The sequence below is a fragment of the Balaenoptera musculus genome, chromosome 19 (assembly GCF_009873245.2).
Source record: "Balaenoptera musculus isolate JJ_BM4_2016_0621 chromosome 19, mBalMus1.pri.v3, whole genome shotgun sequence".
NCBI classification, from domain to species: domain Eukaryota; kingdom Metazoa; phylum Chordata; class Mammalia; order Artiodactyla; family Balaenopteridae; genus Balaenoptera; species Balaenoptera musculus.
The window spans coordinates 7,365,473-7,386,467 of record NC_045803.1 but is presented as its reverse complement, the minus strand read 5'-3'; the positions used below and the strand labels follow the sequence as shown (position 1 = coordinate 7,386,467).

Here is a 20,995-nt window from a genome sequence, read left to right as displayed (position 1 = left end):
CCAGGGAAGCCCTAGTTTTCATAATTCTAACCTATATCCTTTGTTTTTCCTGCACCAGTGGTGTTAGCTGCTTCCCATAGTTACTATGACCATGATAGCATAGGGCTCTCTTTTTGCCTTTTCAGTTACCTGGTTACCAACACTTCATACCTAAGTAACATTTCTTTATATGAAATCATCTCTGTGAAAATAACTGGTGTGACTTCTGTCTCCTGAATATATCTTGACTGACCTCAATATTGGCAAGAAGAAGCAAATTGTCAAAAGATGGGGTTTGGAGGTGGTTTAGTTGTTTTTTAGGATTTGAACGTAGTGATGAGCTCCTTGCCAAAAAATGGGATGCTAGTAATCCATACTCTGCGGTGGCATCATGGTAAATCATATATTAGCATCCGTGTTGACTGTGATGAGGTTCCAACTGAAATAAGTGACTTGGGGGATCAAGTAGCTACTGCAATTAACCTTTAGGGCACTAAAAATGGCCACAAGGATAGTGATATTCAGTTGAGTCTTTTACCGTGTTTACCTTTTTTTAAAAAATATTTATTTATTTATTTATTTGTTTATTTTTGGCTGTGTTGGGTCTTCGTTTCTGTGCGAGGGCTTTCTCTAGTTGCGGCAAGCGGGGGCCACTCTTCATCGTGGTGCGCGGGCCTCTCACTATCGTGGCCTCTCTTGTTGCGGAGCACAGGCTCCAGACGCGCAGGCTCAGTAGTTGTGGCTCACGGGCCTAGCTGCTCCGTGGCATGTGGGATCTTCCCAGACCAGGGCTCGAACCCGTGTCCCCTGCATTAGCAGGCAGATTCTCAACCACTGCGCCACCAGGGAAGCCCACCTTTTTTTTAATTTTTAAAATTTTCTATTTTTTGGCTGCGCCATGTGGATTGCAGGATCTTAGTTCCACGACCAGGGATCTAACCTGTGCCCCCTGCAGTGGAAGCATGGAGTCTTAACCACTGGACTGCCAGGGAAGTCCCTCAGTTGAGTCTTGACTGCTGTGGTTCTTGGTGCCAAGAGTGACCTCAGGAAACAGATCCCCAAAATGGGATTCTGGGATTAGGTGTTCATCTGCTTGAACTTCAAAGAAATGATATCTATGTAGGGGGTAAATGGGATTACAGTTATCCCTAGAATACATTGTCTCTAGGAGGAATATAAAATGTGTTGTAATTCTGGTTCTTTCACCCACTAACTATGTATCCTTGTGTAAATAATTTATCCTCTCTGGACCTAGTTCCTCCTCTGTAGCTTCCTCAGTTCAGGCTGCTATAACAAAATTCCAGAGACTGGGTAGTTTAAACAATTTATTTCTCACAGTTCTGGAGGCTGGGAAATCCCAGGGCAAAGTGCTGGCAGATTTAGTGCCTGGTGAAAAGCTGGCAGATTTAGTGCCTGGTGAAAAGCTGGCAGATTTAGTGCCTGGTGAAAAGCTGGCAGATTTAGTGCCTGGTGAAAAGCTTGCTTCCTTGTTTGCAGGTGGCTGCCTTCTTGCTGTATCCTCATATGGTAGGGAGAGAGATTGTCTCTTCTTAAAAAGGCACTAATCCCATCATGAGGCTCCACCCTCATGACCTCATCTGATTACCTCCCAACGGCCCCATCTCTAAATACCACCACATTGGGGATTAGGGCTTGAACATATGAATTTTGAGGGACACATAGAGTCCACAGCACTATATAAAATGAGAATAATTATTCATCCTCTGAGAGATTTTAGATCCCACAGTTCCCATTGTCATGTTGGTACAAACAAAACCACATTAATAAATCTCGTATCTGCTATCTTCGAATCTACAAATCAATTGGAGAGAAGTAACATCTTTATAATGATATCTTATAAACCATGAATATGGTATAACTCCCCATTGTTAAGGTCTTTAACTTCTCGCAATAATATTTTAAAGTTTGATGTAGAGATCATAACTTATCTTTTGTTGGATTCCTAGACATTTTTTAGTTTTATGCTACTTAGAACTAGCACCTTTGAAAGTTTTTCATTTTCTAAACTTTCATCACTGGCATACAGAGATAATTTTTTTATGTCACCTTTTATTCAGCTTCCTTGCTAAGCTCACTGATTTTTAGAAATTTATAGATTCTATTGGATTCTCTATGATTATATGTACAGTTATGCCATCTCAGAATAATGATAGTTTTCTTCCTTTCCTATCCTATAGTCTCTCTTTTCTTACCTTATTGCAATGGTGTTAGAAGAATAGGGGTTACCTTTGGGGTAGAAGGAAAGGGTAGTGATTGAGATTCAGGGAATGCTGGTCAGGTGTAGTTTCTAAATCTCGGTGGTGGTTACACAAACACGTCCATTTCATGATAATTCATTGAGCTGTTCACTTTTTTTTAAACGACTGGCTTTTTAAAAAAATTTATTTTTGGCTGCATTTGGTCTTTGTTGCTGCGCACAGGCTTCTCATTGCGGTGGCTTCTCTTGTTGCGGAGCACAGGCTCTAGGCCCGCGGGCTTCAGTAGTTGTGGCACACGGGCTCAGTAGTTGTGGCTTGTGGGCTCTAGAGCACAGGCTCAGTAGTTGTGGTGCACGGGCTTAGTTGCTCCGTGGCATGTGGGATCTTCCCCGACCAGGGCTTGAACCCGTGTCCCCTGCATTGGCAGGCAGATTCTTAACCACTGCGCCACCAGGGAAGTCCAAGCTGTTCACTTTTAACTTGTGAACTTTTCTGTTTATATTATATTTCAACTGTACATTTAAAAATAGTATTAGTAAAAAAAAAAAAAAAAAATAGTATTAGTGTGGTGGTTTAAAATATCTCCACAAATTGACATTCTCTTCAAAATATGTCTGCAAATTCTTTGACACACCATGTGAGTATGATCTGGACTTAGTGACTCAGTTCTAGTCAATATAAAAAGAGAAAATGATGGTATGCAACTTCAAAGACTAGGTCATTAAAGGCACCTTAGCTTCCTGCTTGTTCTTAGACTGCTTGCCCTGGGGGAAGTTAGCTGCCATGAGAAACTGAGGCCTCCAGCCAAAAGCCATGTGAATGCGCCATCTTGGAAGTGTAACATCCAGCCCCAGGCAAGTCTTCAGGTGACAGCAGCCCCAGCTGACATCCTGACTGCAAACTCATGAGGACCCTGAGCCAGTACCATCTAGCTACGCCACTCCCAGATTCCTGACCCTCAGGAATTATGTGAGATAATATGTTATAAGCAGCTAAGTTTTTTGGAGGGGAGGGTACTTTTTTTACACAGTGGTAGACAATATCATTATCTAGTAAAAGTCATCCTAAAAAATGTTGGCTTGACAGGCTCAAACTGCACCACAGAACCTTATTTCTACCCTCTGCCTCCTTTTCAAAGAACTGTACTGGACTTCCCTGGTGGTCCAGTGGTTAAGACTCTGAGCTCCCAATGCAGGGGGCCTGGGTTCGATCCCTGGTCAGGGAACTAGATCCCGCATGCCACAACGAAGATCCCACATGCCACAACTAAAAGATCCTGTGAGCAGCAATTAAGATCCGGTGCAGCCAAATAAAAAAAGTAAACAAATAAATAAATATTAAAAAACAAAAAAAACCCCCAAGAAATTAAAGAACTGTACCACCATCGACACCCTGTTGGCTGAGGATCAAGTCATAGTGAGCACAGAGGCTGGTGCACGGTGTGTGTGCAATTTTACTAGCCCTCTTTTGGTGCCAAAAAGGAGATGGAATTCATTCCAGCATGAGGGGCCATTTATTGCTCAGGGGTTGGGCCCCCACGTTTTGGGGGAGTTCCCCCACCACCCCCTCCCCCCATTGTCCCCGTGGACCCCTCAAGTGGTAGGTTGCTGAGTTGATCGTGGAGGGAGCACATCTTCAAGTGTAGATAGTCCAGAGCGGCCACCTTCTCCCTGTAACGAGAGGGTGGGCAGTTAGTGCTCGGGAGGCCCGATGCCTCGGGGCTGGTGTGGAAGCCGGGGGTAACTCAAGCCCTTTCCCCAAGACCTCACCCTCCTCCCATGCCCTCAGCCTCCTTCCTCACTCCGGCTTCATCTTGTCCGTCAGCAGCAGGTTCTTGGCCCGCAAGGCTTCGTCTTGGGCCAGCCGAAGGGTGGAGCTCAGGGCCTCTGCCCTGACATGTTTGGCCAAGGCCTGGCGCTCCAGCTCCTGGGGAGAGGAGTGTAGGTGCTGCTGGGCTTGCTGGACCGGGCTGGGAGTGGAGGGGGATCTGGATCGCGGAGGGCAAGGGGCAGGGTCCCCTAGGGCCCGCATTCCTCCCCCAGAGTATCCCATCATACCTTGAGCCTGAGGCTGACCCCAGCATCCCACGGTGCACTGGGCCTCCCAAGTCCCATTGTGCACTAGACTTGTGTCTGTCCCACTGTCTGTCCCCTATTGCACTGGCCTTCTTTGTCCCTGTAAGCACTAAATCAGCATCTATCACATTGTCCCCTAATGCCCATGAGCCATCATGCATTTGATGTCTGGGCCCCGGTATCCCATCACATGGTGATCATCTACATCCCATAATTCACATTATGGGATGTGACCCCCACATCCTATCTATTAGGCCAGCCTCTCGGTCACAATAATAGTCCTCAGTGCTCTGGTTCCCTATATCCCACAATGTACCAGCCCCCATGTCCTATCATGTCTTAGTCCTCTAGGTCTGCCACATGACTGTCCGTTACTGCCTCATTTGTCTGTTTCACCCACTACAACTCATATCCCATCATACATTAAGCCAATATCCCATAATATACTAGATCTCTATGTTTCAGAATATACACCAGCCTCAAGTTCCATCAGTTATTGGGCCTGAGTCTGTGTGCAATGCCTCACGAAGAGCTGCGGTTCCATTTCCCATAATGCATTAGCTTACTGTGACCTGCTACTCGCTGGGTCCACTGTCTGATCTCGGTGATCCCATATAATGCACTGCCTCTCTTAAGGCTCATTGAAAATCAGGCTTATATTCCATGACGCTATAGACTGGTGTTTGTCTCCTCTGTCCCACAGTGCACCAGATCCATGTCCCTTCATGCTTTGGGCCCATATCCATCACCCAAGCTTCCCTAATGATTGACCTATGACTCACTAAACACCAAACAGCTCCCCTCTCACCCTGTCCCGACGTATTAGAGCCAAGTGTTCCCCCAACACCTGCTGCCCACAGCTCATCCTTCCCATCCTGCCACACACCAGCAGTATCCTTGTGCCTGGGGCTCCCCCGCCCTGCCCTGACCAAAAAGTGGGGCATGGTGGCCCATGGTCCTTGGTACCAGAATCTTCTTGTGCAGCCTCTGGCAGCTGGGGCAGGCAGGAGCCAGGCCCCTCTGCTTCACCTCGTCCACTAGCGGGGTCAGCGCTCGCTCCAGCAGCTGCTGCAAGGACTCCGTGGACAACTGCTGTCCCTGGCTGGGGGAGGGGTAGTCACCAGGTGAAAGAGGCCTCGGACCAACTCCATTCCCAGGATACACCATGCCCATCTGCCCAGCCTCCACCCAGGTCCCGTTTCCACTATGCACCCAGGCAACCTTCCCACCATGCACTGGGGCCAAACTATAGTTCATCCGGTATGCTCTGGTTTCCACAGCGTGGGGAGTTACCACAGTGCCTGGGGATTTCCACCACACGGTCCTCGGTTCATCAGAAACTCACATTTCCCACAATGCACTAGTTAAAACCGATCCCATGTTGTATTGGAAGTGCCCTGCACCCTTCCCAATACAGATCAAGCATGGTATCTGTCGGCTTCCAACACCCCAAGGTCTCATTTTCCTACGATGCACTGAGAAAACCTGCCTCCCACCCAGTACCACTGCCCAGCCTTCCCACAGTGCACTGGAAATCCAAGATGCTCGAAACATAACAAGTCTTTCTTGCGTTCCACAAGACACTGACTTCACCTTGTGGGGAGGGAAGAAATGTGACTCCCATAATGCCGCGAGACTGGCCCATCCTACAATACGTGGGGATGCCCTGTCTCCCACAATGAATTTCCCTCTCCACTCTTGCTAAAGTCTCATCTCCTTCAATGCTTGGTCCTCAATACGATGCAGAATGCACCTGGAGCCAGGCGCTGCCCCCTTACCTGGCACAGCGGGCACAGGAGCCTTGGGGAGCCCGATCCAGGTTCATAGAGAGGTCAGACCCTCTACGAGAGCTCTGAAATTGCCGCCCAAGCTCCTCCAGAATCGGTTTCACTGGGCCCAGCGCCTCCAGTTCGCTCCTCAGTGAAGCCACAGACACTGCTGACCGCTCCACCCTGCGGTGTGAGAGTAAGCAGTACAGTGAGGTCGCCTCTCCAACAGTATACAGGCATCCTCCGGTTTTTGAAAGTTCGCTTTACCCCACTTCATTTTTACCAAAGGCCTACATTAGTACCTGTTTTCACTAACCAAAAGAAGTCCGAAGAGGATTTTCCCTTTTATGAAAAAAAGCGCAAAGCATTTGTTTTGTAGCAAGCTGTTACCGAAGCAGGACACACTCCAAGCAGCGAGAGTGGCGCCACCAAGCCCCTTCTCTGAGAACTACACTCAGTATCTCAGCACCAAGCCACCATAGCTTTGAATTGTGTTGTCTATGGGCACCTGTGCTTTATCTCAATTTATTTTGTGCATCTGTTAGCAAGATGTATTCTAAGGTAATTGCTTCTTCGCTTTATGCTATTTTGGCTTACAGAAGGTTTCACAGGAACTGCTCTACTTTTGGATGGCAGGGAAACCTGTAGTCCCAGCAAGGCTCCACCCAAAATTAGCCCAGCACCTCTGTCTCCATCCAGTTTGCAATACCCCGCTCTGCCTTGCCCCCTCTGCTCTGATTGGTACCTCCTTTTGCGTTTTATTGTCGGGAACGCACCTCCCTGTTCTCTAACTGGTTTCCCCTGTTCCTACTTGGCTCCGTCCCTTGCTTTTAAGGTGTGGAACTCACCTCTTCTCTAAGTGGCTCCGCCCCTCAGTCCTTCTTAGGTATAACACGCCCCTCCCTACTCTCTAATTGGGGCTTCCACCTGTCAGTATATGCGCTCCCACCCGATTGGCTCCAGCTGATTGGCCCACCCCTTTCCCTCAAGGCTCCGCCCTCCCACGTCCCCGCCCCGTGCGCGCATCTGGGCCCTTACATGGTGTACAGCTCGTCCGTCCGGCCCCGCAGCTCTTGCAGGCCCCGCGCGGCCTGAGCCTGCTCGCGCTGCGCCCGCTCCCACTGGCCCAGGAAGCCGTCGAGCCTGCCGCCCAGGCCCCCGAGCAGCCGTAGGGCCTCCTGCACGGCCCCCTCCTCCTGATGCCACCGGGCGGTCAGGGAGGACACCTCCCTCCTGTAGGCGTAGAGGTAAGGAACGCGTCAGGGCTAGGTTTGGACACGCCCCCGTCCGCCGCGCCCCGCCAAGACCACGCCCGTGGCTCCGGACCCACCCTGTCCCCGAATTCTCCTGTCCTGTTCATTTATTGGGATCCTCTCATGTCCTCCAGAACCCTGCCTCTATCCCCTTATCAGGTATCCTGGCCTTCTCTCGGCCTGCCTCCCAGCCCCACATCAGCTCCTCCAGACACTGCCTCCTCAAGATACCGCTCGCGCCAGGGAGTTGGAGCCTCCAAAGACCTGCCACGTCCCAAAACCCGCCCACCTCATTTTCACCCGACGCGGACCTCCCTGCCACCTGCCCTATATTCAAAACTCGGTTCTTCGAAGTCCTGCCCTTCCGGGTCACCGCCCCCAGAACACTCCTCTTCGAGGCTCCACCCCCTGGGCCCATCCCAGGATCCCACTCACCTCAGCTCATCAAGGGCGGCAGAGACCTTCTGCAACTCCTGCTCGCTCACGACGGGGCCCTCCCCTGCCCGGGGCCCCATTCCCCAGCCGCCTGGGGCCACGCCTCGCCGTCGCGGGGGTTCGTCGGGGCTCCCCGGCGGGCTGGAGCAGCCTGGGGGCTGGGTGGCGAGGCCCAGGCCGTGGCGGGAGAGGCCAGCCTCCAGTTTCTGCTCCAGCTCCTGCAGCTCAGCCTCCTGCCTCCTGGGCGTCTCATCCTGCATCTGGAGGTAGCGCAGCTTCTCCTGGGTGGGGAAGGAGAGCAGGGTTACTGCGTCCGGCCCCTTGCCTCCCACCACTACCACCCCCTCCACCACCAAATCCGCCCAGTAAATTCCTGAGGCTAGAAAGTGAATGGATGTGGGGACGGGATATCGGGAAGTCCCACCTGAAGTCTTAATGGACTCCCGCTTGCTGTTACTAGGGAGGGATGCCCCATTCGAAGCCCAGCTGGAGTCCAACTCACCTTGGACTGAATGCCTGCCTCTGTGTCTCCATCTAGCCCTCCACCCTCACTCTAATCCTCGAAGGTATCCAATTCCAGTCCCTCCTGTTTAGGAAGAACAGCTGAAGCTTTTCCAACATTTTGGTGGGAAATGAGTGGGTATGTGGGCAGGACAGGCATTCCCACTCCAAGTCCGATACGAATCTCTCTCTCCGGGACTTGAATATGACTGTGCATGGAAAAGTATGACCATGAACATGAAGGGGCAGTGTGGTGGTGGTGGTGGCAGGGCGGGAAGTCCCACCTGAAGTCTACCTCAAGTACCTCGGTTACTTGAGTACCTTCCTCAAGCCCTTAGACCCCTCCCCCTTACCTCCAGCAGGGCAGAGTTCTGCTTCAGGACGTTGGTTTTTATTTCAGCATCTTCCACCGACCGGGTCACCTTCCAGCAGTTCTCCTGGGTCAGGACACCAGGACGGGGGCCCTGACTTCCCATTCCAGTTCCGCCTCCCAGCCGTTACCCTCGCTATTTTCCATACAGCTTCCACCCCCCGCGTTTAAGGCACGCCCCCTCCTTCCGCAAGGTCTGCCTTCTGGTTATTGGTCTGCCCTTTCCCGGCTCGGTTCCCTTGGCTAAAGAAATGGTTCTTCCTCGGACCTCTCCCATGCTCCTTTTCCACTTCACCCCACCTCTCTCCTGTCCACCACTCCATTCCTCCCCACTTCCTCTCACCCTCTTCCTACTTCCGCTTCCTACTCCCGCCCCGCTCCTGCCCCACAGCAGCTCACCTTGAGTTGACTACAGTACCCTTCTAGTTCTTCCGCCTCTTGCCGCCTTCTCTCTAGGTTCTCACTCAGCACAGAACACTCACTCTGGAGCATGGAAGGGAGGAGGGGTTAGCCGGGGCCTCAAGGAGACACCCCGTGGGGAGGAGAGGCGGGAAGCTTCCTTTCCCTCCTGAGCCTAAGTCTCCCCAACTGGGCTATGGGTGCATTGAGTTGGAGGTTAGCTCTAAGAGGGCAATGTGACCCTGGAGGAAGAGGAGATGTTGCGGGAGGGGGCGGGTGGTCCTCACGACCTGCAGCGTCTGCACGTGCTGGTTAACCCGGGTGGTCTTTTCCTTCAAGCTGGTGATGGAATCTTTGGCGTGGACCAATCCACTGTTAACCCAACTCTGGGGAAGAACGGGAGACAGGTGGGTCAGTGGGTGCATGGTAGCAAACCCCAACCCCAAGAGAAAGTCTAGAACTAGGTTTACACCTTGATTCTGCCCTGGAATAGCTGTGGAATTTGGGGCCAGGGCTGCGCCTCTTTGATTCTTGGTATAAAACTAGGGGGCAGGGGCTTCCCTGGTGGCGCAGTGGTTGAGAATCTGCCTGCTAATGCAGGGGACACAGGTTCGAGCCCTGGTCTGGGAAGATCCCACATGCTGCGGAGCAACTGGGCCCGTGAGCCACAACTACTGAGCCTGCGCGTCTGGAGCTTGTGCTCCGCAACAAAAGAGGCCGCGACAGTGAGAGGCCCGCGCACCGCGATGAAGAGTGGCCCCTGCTCGCCGCAACTAGAGAAAGCCCTCGCACAGAAACGAAGACCCAACACAGCCAAAAATAAAAATAAATAAATTAAAAACCAAAAAAACAAGAAAAACCAGGGGGCAGCCTTGTTTTCTGCTTAGCGGATGGCAAGAAAAATAAGTAGGATCCAGGAGGGAGTGGGGGGTGGGAAGCTCAGACATGTGGGAGAAGGAGGATGGTCTTAACCTGAGATAAATGCCTTTGGGGTCCACAGACATAAATAAATAAGATAAACTGTTGAAACACATGCCTTGTCTTTCTCTCCAGGCAGTGGAGAATTCTAAAGATAACCCACTTTCCAGATATAAGCACTCACTATGCACCAAGCCAAGCCCTTACCCACATTTTCCTTTTTATTCTTCACAACCACACCTCTTGAGGTTATTTGCCCCATTTTGCAAGTGAGGCAAATGAGGCCCCGAGAGGTGATGTCCCTTGTACTCCTGGGTACATGAGACAGGAGGTGGCCTTGTCAGAATTTATGCTCAGAGCCTTTGTTTCAAACCATGATGCCATATGGCCTCTGTTCATTGCTACCTTATGTCACCATAAAATGCTTTGTGACTCCTGTCAAAACAAACTGGCTCAGGAGGGATGCATGTGACAGGATCTCCACCCTCCCATTTCCACATTTATAGAAGAGTTAGCCTGGTACATCACTGCTCAGCCAAAGACTACAATTCCCAGGTGCCCTTACAGCCAGGTGTGGCCATGTGACTAAGTTCTGGCCAATGGAATATGAGTGGAAATGATGTAGGCAATTTCCAAGTCATGCCTTTTAATAAAGGAAAGTAGGGAGCACACCTCCCTTTCTCTCTCCCTACAATGTTGATGGCTAAAGCCAGAGCAGCCATCTTGGACCATGAGATGGAGGACAATATAAAAGAAGACTGAATCCTCAACCCTGTGACGCCGCCATACTCAATTCCAACCACTTATGAATACTTTTATACACGTGACCAAGAGAACATTTTCCGTCTTGTTTATGCTACTTTGTGCCTTTTTGTTACAGCAGCCAAACTTGTGACTTAATAGCTGAGCCCCCAGAACACTGGAGCCTCTGACCTACTGCATTTGAAGAGACCTGCTGTACTTGAGACATTTATGGGAGCAACAAACTATCCTGCTTCAACCAGATATTTTGGTTTCTTTCACAGCTGCTGAACTAATACACAAAGAGAAAAGAGAGAACAAGCTTCCTTCATTGTAAAATGGGAACAACTTCACATTTCTTGCATAACTGCTCTGGAGAACAAGTGTGATAAGAAATACTGTATTAAGGTGACATCAGCAAAATGGTGGAGTCAGAAACCCCCAAATTCCACCCCTCCAAACTGGCCAAAACTATGAGTCAAGTCATTGAGGGGATTGTAACAATCATAAATATATAGGTACCTAATAGAGTTTCAAAGCACATGAATCAAAAACTGATAGAATTGGGAATTCCCTGGCAGTCCAGTGGTTAGGACTCCACGCTTTCACTGCTGAGGTCCCAGGTTCAATCCCTGGTCAGGGAACTAAGATCTGCAAGCCCCATGGCATGGCCAAAAAGAAAAAAAAGACACTGACAGAATTGAAGGGAGAAATTGACGATTTAACAGTAATGGTTGGAGACTACAATACCTCACTTTCAAGAATGGATTGAACAACTAGAGAGTAGATCAAGAAGGAGATAGAAGACTTGGACAACACTATAAACCAACCAGACCTAACAGGCATCTACAGAACATTCCACCCAACAAGAGAATACACATTCTTCTCAAGTGAAATTAAACATTGTTCATATAGTCGAGAACAGACCATATATTAAGTCACAAAGCAAGTCTCAATAAATTTAAAAGAATTTGAAAACAAAGTATGTTTTCTGACCTCAATGACCTCAGTAGAATGAAATCAGGAATCAATAGCAGAAAGAAATTTGAGAAACTCACAAATATATGGAAATTAAACAACACACTCATAGACAGCCAATGGGTAGAAGAAGAAATCACAAGAGAAATTATACTTAGGAATGAGGGAAAATGAAAACACAACATACCAAAACTTGTGGGATGCAGCAGAGGCAATACTTTGAGGGAAATTTAGAGCTGTAAACACCTACATCAAAAAAGAACTTAAAATCAGTAACCTAATCTTCCACCTTAAGAAACTAGAAAAGAAGAGACAACTTAACCCAAAGCTAGCAGAATGAAGGAAATAATAAAGATTAGAGTGAAAAAAATGAAATAGAGAATAGAAAACAGTAGAGAAAAATCAACAAAACCAGAAGTTGGGTTTTTGAAAAGGTCAACAAAATTGACAAATTTTAAGCTAGGCTGACCATGAGAAAGAGGAAGAAGACTCAAATTGCTAAATCAGGAAGGAAAGAGGAGACATACTACCAATCTTACGGAAAGAGAAAGATTACAAGGGAACACTATGAACAATTGTATGTCATCAAACTTGATAACCTAGATGAAATGGAAAAATTCCTAGCAAACACTAACTCAAGAAGAGCTAGGACATCTGAATAGACCTGTAATAAGTAAAGAGGTTGAGTTAGTAATTTTAAAACTTCCAACAAAAAAAGCCCAGATGGCTTCACTGGTGAATTCTACCAATCATTTAAAAAAGAGTTGTTGCCAATTCATCTCAAACCCTTCACCAAAAAAACAAAAAACAAACAAAACAGAAGAGGAGGGAACTAACTCATTCTATGAGGCCAATGTTACCCTGATACCAAAACCAAAGACATCACCAGATAATAAAACTACAGATCAATATTCCTTCTGAAAGCAGCCACAAAATTTTCAACAAAATACTAGCAAACCAAGTCCAGCAGCATATAAAAAGGATTATACACCATGCCAAGTAGGATTTATCCCAGGAATGCAAAATTGGTTCAACGTGAAAATTAACCCATGTAACATTCCATATTAGTAAAATATCGGGGGGAAAAATACAATCATGTCAATGAATAGAGAAATAGCATTTGACAAAATCCAATGCCCTTTCATGATAAAAACACTCAACAAACTAGAAGCACAAGGGAACTTCCTCATCCTGGTGAAGGGCACCTACAAAAAAAAAAAAAATTAAAAAGCAATAAAACCCACACAAAACCATGGTGGTTTAAAATATGCCCACAAATTTTTTGAGGCTCTTTTAAAATGTGGAGCCTTATTCCCGTCACTTGAGTGTCAGCTGGACTTAGTGACTCATACCTAGTAAATAGAATAAGGCAGAAGTGATGGTATGTGACTTAAGAAATGAGTTCATAAGAGGAACCATGTCTTCCTTCTTGCTCACTCTTACTCTGGAGAATGATAGTTGCCATGTTCTAAACAGCTACCTATGGAGAGGCCCGTGTGGCAAGGAACTGAGGCCTCCAACCAAGAGCCATGTGAATGTGCCATCTTGGAAGCCCAACCTCTAGCTCCAGTCAAGCCTTCAGATGACTGCAGCCCCTGCCAAAATCTTGACTACAACCTCATGAGAGACCCTAAGCCAGAACCACCCAATTAAGCCACTCCAGGTTTGTTGTTTTAAGGTTGGGAATCATTTGTTTCACAGCAATAGCTGTGATATTTTTAAACTGAAGACCCAACGGTCTTGGATTTCCCATGGGTAGCTGCTCTGGGAAACTAGGGGAGCGGGTTCTGGAGTCAACTCAGTTCTTCCACTTACTAGCTGTATGACCTCAGGGAGGGGACTTCACCTCTCTAAGCCTCTGTTTCCCTACCTGTAAAATGGGGAGGGACTAATAACGACCTTCACAGGGCTGCTGTTGGGAGGAACACAGGCTAATCCAGAAAGGCCCTTGGTCAATACTTGGGAAAAGAGAAAGTGCAGCTGGGGTCACTGGAGGTGAGTTTTAGCTTCACTGAGAGCAGATTTCGGGAATGGTGAAGGCAGAGGCTGCTAGCCTTGGCTAAAAAAGCGAATGGCACGGTGGTGGTGGGGAGCCAAACCTGGGGATAAACGTCTCCTTGGCCGTCCACATGCCATGCAACTGGGCAATCCAATTCCCCACTCCCAGCCTGCCTCGGTTTCCCTTCTTGTCAAATGGGAATGAGGATACCTTGCTCGGATGGTGGTGAGGAAAGGTCAAGAAGATGATAGGATCCATAAGCCAAGCGCAGTGATTAGTGTCAGCATCGTTAAACATAAAGACAACACGACAGGACCTACCAGGAAAGGGCTTAGCACCAAGACCCTACAGCAGCCTCAGGGAAATCTGTAGACAGCAGGACAAGTTCCAAGCAGGGCTCAGAACACCTGCTCTGGCCATTTCCACATGGAGGCACTGACCTTCCCCCAAAGCAATACTACCTCCTCAGTTACATCCTTTGGCCTCATAAAGATGTCAGAGCTTAAGACAGGAGCCAGGGAATTCCCTGGTGGTCCCGTGGTTAGGACTCCATGCTCTCACTGCCAGGGGCCTGGGTTCGATTCCTGGTCAGGGAACTAAAATCCCACAAGCTGCACAGCGCGGCAAAAAAAAAAAAAAAAAAAGCCAGGAGCCAAAGCTGTCTGCTTCACCATTCTTCTGCTGACCCTCCATCCAGTCTGGGAATTATCACTCTCTCACCCAAGGTCTCCATCGCTCCCGTGTTCTCTTCCTTTCCTCTCTAGTTCTCTGTCCCACCTCTCTCTCTGGTGTCCGTTCCTTCCTTCTCTGGGTCTCTGGCCCCCTCCTCTATCTCTGGTTTTCTGTCTCTGTCCCCCTCCCCAGGTCCCCGTCCTCCTCTCTCTGGGTCTCTGTCCTCCTTTCTCTCTGGGTTTCCTCCCCCTCCTCTCTGCCCATCTCCAGCTTTCTCTCCCGATGCAGCTCAGATGCTGTGTGTCAGCCTGTGTTCTTCCCGACCACCTCCTCACGGTTCCTGCCTATACCCTAAGGTGTTGACTGACAGCACTTTTTCCATTTTATGGAGAAGCCCCATAGAGGCTGATTCTCCCCTGCAGCCCCACAGTGAGCCGCAGCTGCATCAGACCTTGATCTTGGCCGCCCAGGGCTCTTTCTCAGGCATCACAATCCTCTGGAGGATGTGACTCAGAAATAGCTCCAGTGGGAGGCGGACCTCTGCAAGTGCTGCCTGAGCGATGCTGGAAGAGAAGGGGAGGAAAGTGTTCTGGTGGGAGGGGATGCCTCCCAGGCCATCCATCCCACCTGGACTCTCTCTCTCTGCCTGCTGGCTTCTCTCCACCTGGTCCTCTTACCCTGGACCCTCGCCTGACCTCCTCTCCGGCCTGCCTGCCTCCAGTCTCTCCCCTCCAAACGTCTCCCACCCGGGGCCAGAGGCATCTTCTAGGGAAAGAAAGCATCACACTCGCTAAGCTTCTGGTCCTGACCCTGCTTCTTACAAGCTCTCTAACCTTGCATGGGGTCACTCCACCTCTCTCTACCTCACTTATTTTTGTTTTCATCTTCCTTGCAGAACCTCTAAGAGGGGAAAATGAGACACCCCACCACCACCATAGGGATGTAGCACAGTGCCTGGAACATAGTAGATGCTCAGTAAATGGATATGGAGCCCAAATGCCGAGTTGTTCCTCTCCCCCTCCCCAGGAACCCTCAATGGCTCCCCATGGTCCTCAAGAGAATGGAGAATGCCCACATTTCTCAGCCTCTGTGTCCTGTGCCCACCACCCGCCAGCCTCACCTCTCCCACACACCACAATCTAGCCACAAGGACATGTTCCCCAGGCTCTTTTCAACTCCTGCCCTTTTGCATATGCTGTTCCAGCTAGGTGGAATACCCTTCCCTGTATTCTGCCTTCCTTATCTTCAAGATCCAGCTTGTGTGCTGCCTTTTCCAGAAAGCCTTCCTTGACCATGGTCAGCTGGGCCAAGGCCTTCTTCAGGGCTCCCACAGTGACCTCTACTGCCCCCCGCAATGCAGGTGCTGACTCCTAAGCCCGGCTCCACTACTTAGAAGCCGTATGACTTTGGATATGCTAATTAACCTTCTAGTCCCTCAATATCTTCATCTGTGAAATGAGGATAAAAATAATGACTAACTATTCTGTGCATACAGCTGACTATTGTGCTAAACATTTTACATGAATGAATTTCATTTCATTGTCATGACAACCTCATGAGATGGGTGCAATTCTCTCCAGAACTCTGTCTTGGGTGCTGCTATATTTCCTGTTCCTAGAGCAGTGCCTGGCACATTGTAGGTGTTCAAGAAATATTTCTTGAAAGAACAAACACATGCATCTCCATTTTACAGATGAGGACACTGAGGCTCCTGGAACACAGAAAGTGCTCAGTATATGCTAGTGAATCTTTTTTTTTTTTTTTTTTTTTTTTTGACCATGCCGTGTGACATGCGGGATCTTAGTTCCCTGAGCTGGGATTGAACCCATGTCCCCTGCAGTGGAAGCTTGGAGTCCTAACCGCTGGACCGCCAGGGAATTCCCGCTAGTGAATCTTATTAGTATCATTATGGCCGTGATTATTGTTAGTGTAATTCTCAGTGTCCATGTCAAGCCAAGTTCAGGGTCTGACCCAGGAGAAGCCTGGCAGGGGGTGGAGGTTGGTGGGAGAGTTAAAGGACCAAGCTGTAGCATTCTATGCTCTAGTCAGGAATTCTCTAAATTCTCCTAGATCTTGTTCACCTCCCAGTTTTTCCCCACAGTCTGAGGTGGTCTGCTCAGAGAACTCCTACTCATCCGTCAAAGCCCAGTTCCAACACTGCCTCCTCCAGAAGTTTTCCCTGATACCCCTAGCCTGGTTTGAGGGGCCCTTTTCTTGGATCCCCAGTGTTACCTCCATTATGGAATTTGTCACCCCAGTCTGTATCTGTCACTCCCACCAGACTGGGGGCTTTCCTGGGGCAGGGACCTGGCCTGATTCCTATCTGTGACTCCAGCTTCACCCAGGACATTTGGAAGTGACTGAATGAACAAAAGACCAACTCGCAGGCAGCAGGCAGCATTCACCCTGGATGGAGCAGATTCATGGCTGACTGTAGGGCCTCAAAGGGTGACAAGAACCTTCTCATTCCAAATCAAGAAGACACCCCCCCAAACCCATCCTCAGTATTTGCCTACCACCAGGGTGAGAACCCTCGTATTCCCCAGCCCGGCCGAGGGCCCTCTCACCAGTATTTCCGTGATGTCTGGGTCATCTGGAGCCCAGGGTGGGATGGGCACGGGCAATGCCAGCAGGCCGCTGTCTTCCACGGTTGAGTCTGTCCCCGAGGAGTCGGTGGGCTCCATGGCGGCCAGGTTGAGCAGGGACACATTGGTGCAGGCTGAGGACCGTTTGAGGTTCAGGCACCAGTGCATTGGCTCATGGGACATCCGAGGCTCCACCCTGGGGAGGAGAAACAGGCAGGAGGGTCAAGATGCCACCCCAGCAGGGTACGGCCCCCCCAACCGCGCCTCCCTGTCTGCACATTCCCTACTCTCTCTGACTTCAACCTCGCCGCCTGCTTTCTTCTTTCTCCTCCATCCCTGCTGCCTGTTTTCCTCCCTTTCCAACAGCACCCACAGGGGGACTTGTGCTCTGTCAGAGGCAAGGGCTGGGTGGTGGAACCGCCCCGACAGGGTGCTACAAACCCACCCGTGGAAGGACACGGCCTTCTTTTTCTTCGCGACCCCTTTGACTGGGCTGGTCACTCCCCCAGGAGCCTCGGGAACCAGCTGGGAGCGACTCTCGACCCCCGCGGGGGGGTCCCCGGCCTCATGGATCTCTTTGGACTGCCAGATCGTCTTCACCACCACGCTTGCCATGGCCTGTGGAGGGCCCGGCTCCCAGGGGCTCCTTCCTCTGAGGCTTTCCACCTACACTGACCACTGACCCTCAAGGTCCCCTGTCCCCACAAGCCTGCCTCATAAAGGACCCAACCACTGGGCCCCAGTAAGGGGGGGGCACAAGGGTGGGGAAACGTGACTTGGCACGTTCCCCCGGGGGCCTCAGTGAACTCTTGTTCAGGATTCTAGTTCTACCCTGATCTGTCCCTCCCCTTCAGAAACACAGTGAAATTCATTCTAGTCCAGAACTTACAGTGGACGGACCCACTGGTTCTTGGGAGGGGTCCAAATTACCTTTCCCTGAAACTCACTGTGGGGTCACCCAGCCCCTCCATTCAGACTTGATTCATCATGTAATACATTGGATTTGTCACTTTCCCAGGATCTGGGGGACGACGGGGATTGAATACCAGCGCTGGAGGATCTTACATTCTATGGGGGGTTGGAAGGGGACAGGCGGGCAATAGAAACAAACCAAAAACACCAGATGTCCGAACGTGATATAAAGGGAATCAAAACTGGGTGATGGCCATGTGGACGTCTGTCAAAGCTTGTCGATTTGTGCACCTGGGATTTGAGCCTTTTACTGTGTGTGAATTCTACCGATTAAAGAATCTAAACAAGCACTGAACTATAGTTCATGATGTGCATGTTGAATATTTGGAGTTGTGTTAGACCCCGGGACTGCTGTAACAAAGTCCTGCAGACTGAGCGTCTTAAACTATAGATAGTTATTGTCTGGAAGTTCTGGAGGCCAGAAGTCCAAGGTCAAGGCGTCAGCAGGGTTGGTTCCTTCTGAGGCTGTGAGGGAGAATCTGTGCCTCTCCCCTAGTATCTGGTATCCTTAGGTGTTCCTTGGTTTGTAGATGGCCATCTTCTCCCTGTGTCTTCACACTATCTTCTCTGTGGAACTGTTTATCTCTGTGTCCAAATTTCCCCCCTTTTAAGAAACTGCACATATTGGATTAGGGCCCACACAAATGACCATGTCTTAACTTGATCATCTGCAAAGACCCTATTTCCAAATAAGGCCAAATTCACAGCTACTGCAGGTTAGGACTTGAGCATCTTTTGCAGGACATAATTCAACCCGTAACAGGGTTGATGAGTACTGATATCTGCAACTTTGTTTTATTCTGTTTTTTAATTGTTTTTTTTATTGAATAAATTTGACTTTTTTGTTGTTGTTGTTGTTTTGTTTTTTGCTATGCTGCACGGCTTGTGGGATCTTAGTTCCCTGACCAGGGATCGAACCTGGGCCAAGTCCTAACCACTGGACTGCCAGGGAATTCCCAGACATATAGTGTTTATAAATTTAAAGTGTGTCTTACTTTGATACATTTATATATTATAATATGATTGCCGTTGTAGCTATATTATCACATCATTATAGTACAATATTGTTATCTGTATTCACTATACTGTGTATTAGATCTCTATGGCTTATTTATTATTTGTTGCAAGTTTGTACCCTTAAACAACATCAATCTTATCTCCCACACCCTACCTGCTGGTAACCACCATTTTAATCTTTTTTTACAGGTTAGACTTTTTAAGATTCCACATATAAGTGAAATCATACAGTACTTGTCTTTCTCTGTCTGGTTTATCTAGCTTAGCATAATGTGCTCAGGGTCTGTCCGCGTGGCTGAAAATGGCAGAATATCCTCTTTTCTCATGGCCAGATAATATTCCATTGTGTGTATATACCACCTGGTTGTTTCCATATCTTGGCTATTGTGAATAGTGCTATTTGCAACTTACTTTGAATGCATTAAAAATACATGATGGATTGGGACTTCCCTGGTGGCACAGTGGTTAAGAATCTGCCTGCCAACGCAGGGGACATGGGTTCAAGCCCTGGTCCGGGAAGATCCCACACACTGCGGAGCAACTAAGCCCGTGGGCCATAGCTACTGAGCCTGTGCTCTAGAGCCCGCAAGCCACAACTACTGAGTCCACTCGCCTAGAGCCTGTGCTCCACAACAAGAGAAGCCACCGCAGTGAGAAGCCCGTGCACGGCAACGAAGAGTAGCCCCTGCTTGCCGCAACTAGAGAAAGCCCGCGTGCAGCAACAAAGACCCAACGCAGCCATAAATAAATAAATAAAATTAAAATAAAGAAATAAATAAATTAGGATAACTTGAAAAAAAAAAAAAAAGAGACTCCTGCGCTCCCAGTGCAGGGGGCTTGGGTTCGATCCCTGGTCAGGGAACTAGATCCTGCATGCATGCGGCAACTAAGAGTTCACGTGCTGCAACTAAGGAGCCGGCGAGCCGCAACTAAGGAGCCCACCTGCTGCAACTGAGACCCGGCGCAACCAAATAAAATAAATAAATTTTTTAAAAATTAAAAAAAAAAAACACATGATGGATGATGGTTGGAGGAAGGGAAGGCCAGATGGACTTGTGATAAAGTGAGTGGAGTAAAATGTTAATGCCAGCATTGGGGCGATGGGGTATATGGGTGTTTGCTGTACAGTTGTTTCAACTTTCTGAATATTTAGAAATTTTCATTGTGAAATGTTGGAGAAGAAACTGGGTGATGGGGATGAAATGATATCATGGGGGGGGGCTTGCTTTAAAATAATCCAGTGGGGGGTAAGGAAGTCAAATGCAGGGGATCATAAATGAAAGAATAAAGGTCATATGTTGATAACTGTTGGAGCTGGGTTTATGGGGGTGCATTATACTCTTCTGCTTTGCAGGGGTATATTTGAAAATTTCTATAACACATTAAAAAAATTTTTTTTTGTTTTTATTTTTTGGCTGCGCCGCGTGGCATGTGGGATCTTAGTTCCACAACCAGGGTTTGAATCCAAGCCCTCTGCATTGGGAGTGCAGAGTCTAAACCACTGGACCACCAGGGAAGTCCCTTGAAATTTTTTTTAATTGAAGTATAGTTGATTTACAATGTTTCAGGTATACAGCAAAGTAATTCAGTTTTATATATATATATATATGTATGTATATGTGTATATATATTCTTTTTCAGATTCTTTTCCATTCTAGGTTATTACAAGATAGTGAATATAGTTCCCTGTACTATATAGTAGGTCCTTGTTGTTTATCTATTTTATGTAAAGTAGTGTGTATCTGTTAATTTCAAATTCCCAATTTATCCCTCCCCCCTTCCCCTTTGGTAACCATAAGTTTGTTTTCTATGTCTGTGAGTCTATTTTGTAAGTTCTTTGTATCATTTTTTTAGATTCCCCATATAAGTGATATCACATTATATTTGTCTTTCTCTGACTTACTTCACTTAGTGTAATAATCTCTAGGTCCATCCATGTTGCTGCAAATGGCATTATTTCATTCTTTTTCATGGCTGAGCAGTATTCCATTGTATATATGTACCTCATCTTCCTTAGCCATTCATCTGTTGATGGACATTTAGGTTGCTTCCATGTCTTGGCTATTGTAAATAGTGCTGCTATGAACGTTGGGGTGCATGTATCTTTTCAAAT

At 48.3% G+C, this 20,995-nt stretch overlaps 1 protein-coding gene and 1 long non-coding RNA gene across 2 annotated transcripts; one reads left to right on the top strand and one right to left on the bottom strand.

Moving 5' to 3' along the window:
- Positions 1-3,711: 3,711 nt before the first annotated feature.
- On the bottom strand, positions 3,712-18,308 carry TSKS (testis specific serine kinase substrate). Its single transcript, XM_036833268.1, has 11 exons — positions 17,339-18,308; positions 16,876-17,089; positions 9,291-9,386; positions 9,001-9,084; positions 8,585-8,668; positions 7,731-8,011; positions 7,081-7,275; positions 6,052-6,225; positions 5,240-5,375; positions 4,000-4,124; positions 3,712-3,868 (listed from the first exon to the last, which is right to left on the bottom strand). Exons 1-11 carry the CDS (start codon positions 17,506-17,508, stop codon positions 3,712-3,714), a joined length of 1,716 nt encoding a protein of 571 aa, XP_036689163.1. The 5' UTR covers positions 17,509-18,308.
- Positions 7,176-9,638, top strand: LOC118885011. The gene is made up of 3 exons (XR_005017422.1): positions 7,176-7,289; positions 9,340-9,407; positions 9,601-9,638. It is a non-coding gene; the product is annotated as an uncharacterized LOC118885011 (long non-coding RNA).
- Positions 18,309-20,995: the final 2,687 nt, after the last annotated feature.

Excerpts from the sequence above, each read along its gene's own strand:
- TSKS (XM_036833268.1), bottom strand. The coding sequence starts at position 17,508 with ATGGCAAGCGTGGTGGTGAAGACGATCTGGCAGTCCAAAGAGATCCAT. Across the intron at positions 8,012-8,584 it reads AGAACTCTGCCCTGCTGGAG|GAGAAGCTGCGCTACCTCCA; the intron begins GTAAGGGGGAGG and ends TTCCCCACCCAG. Across the intron at positions 3,869-3,999 it reads ACGGACAAGATGAAGCCGGA|GGAGAAGGTGGCCGCTCTGG; the intron begins GTGAGGAAGGAG and ends CTCTCGTTACAG.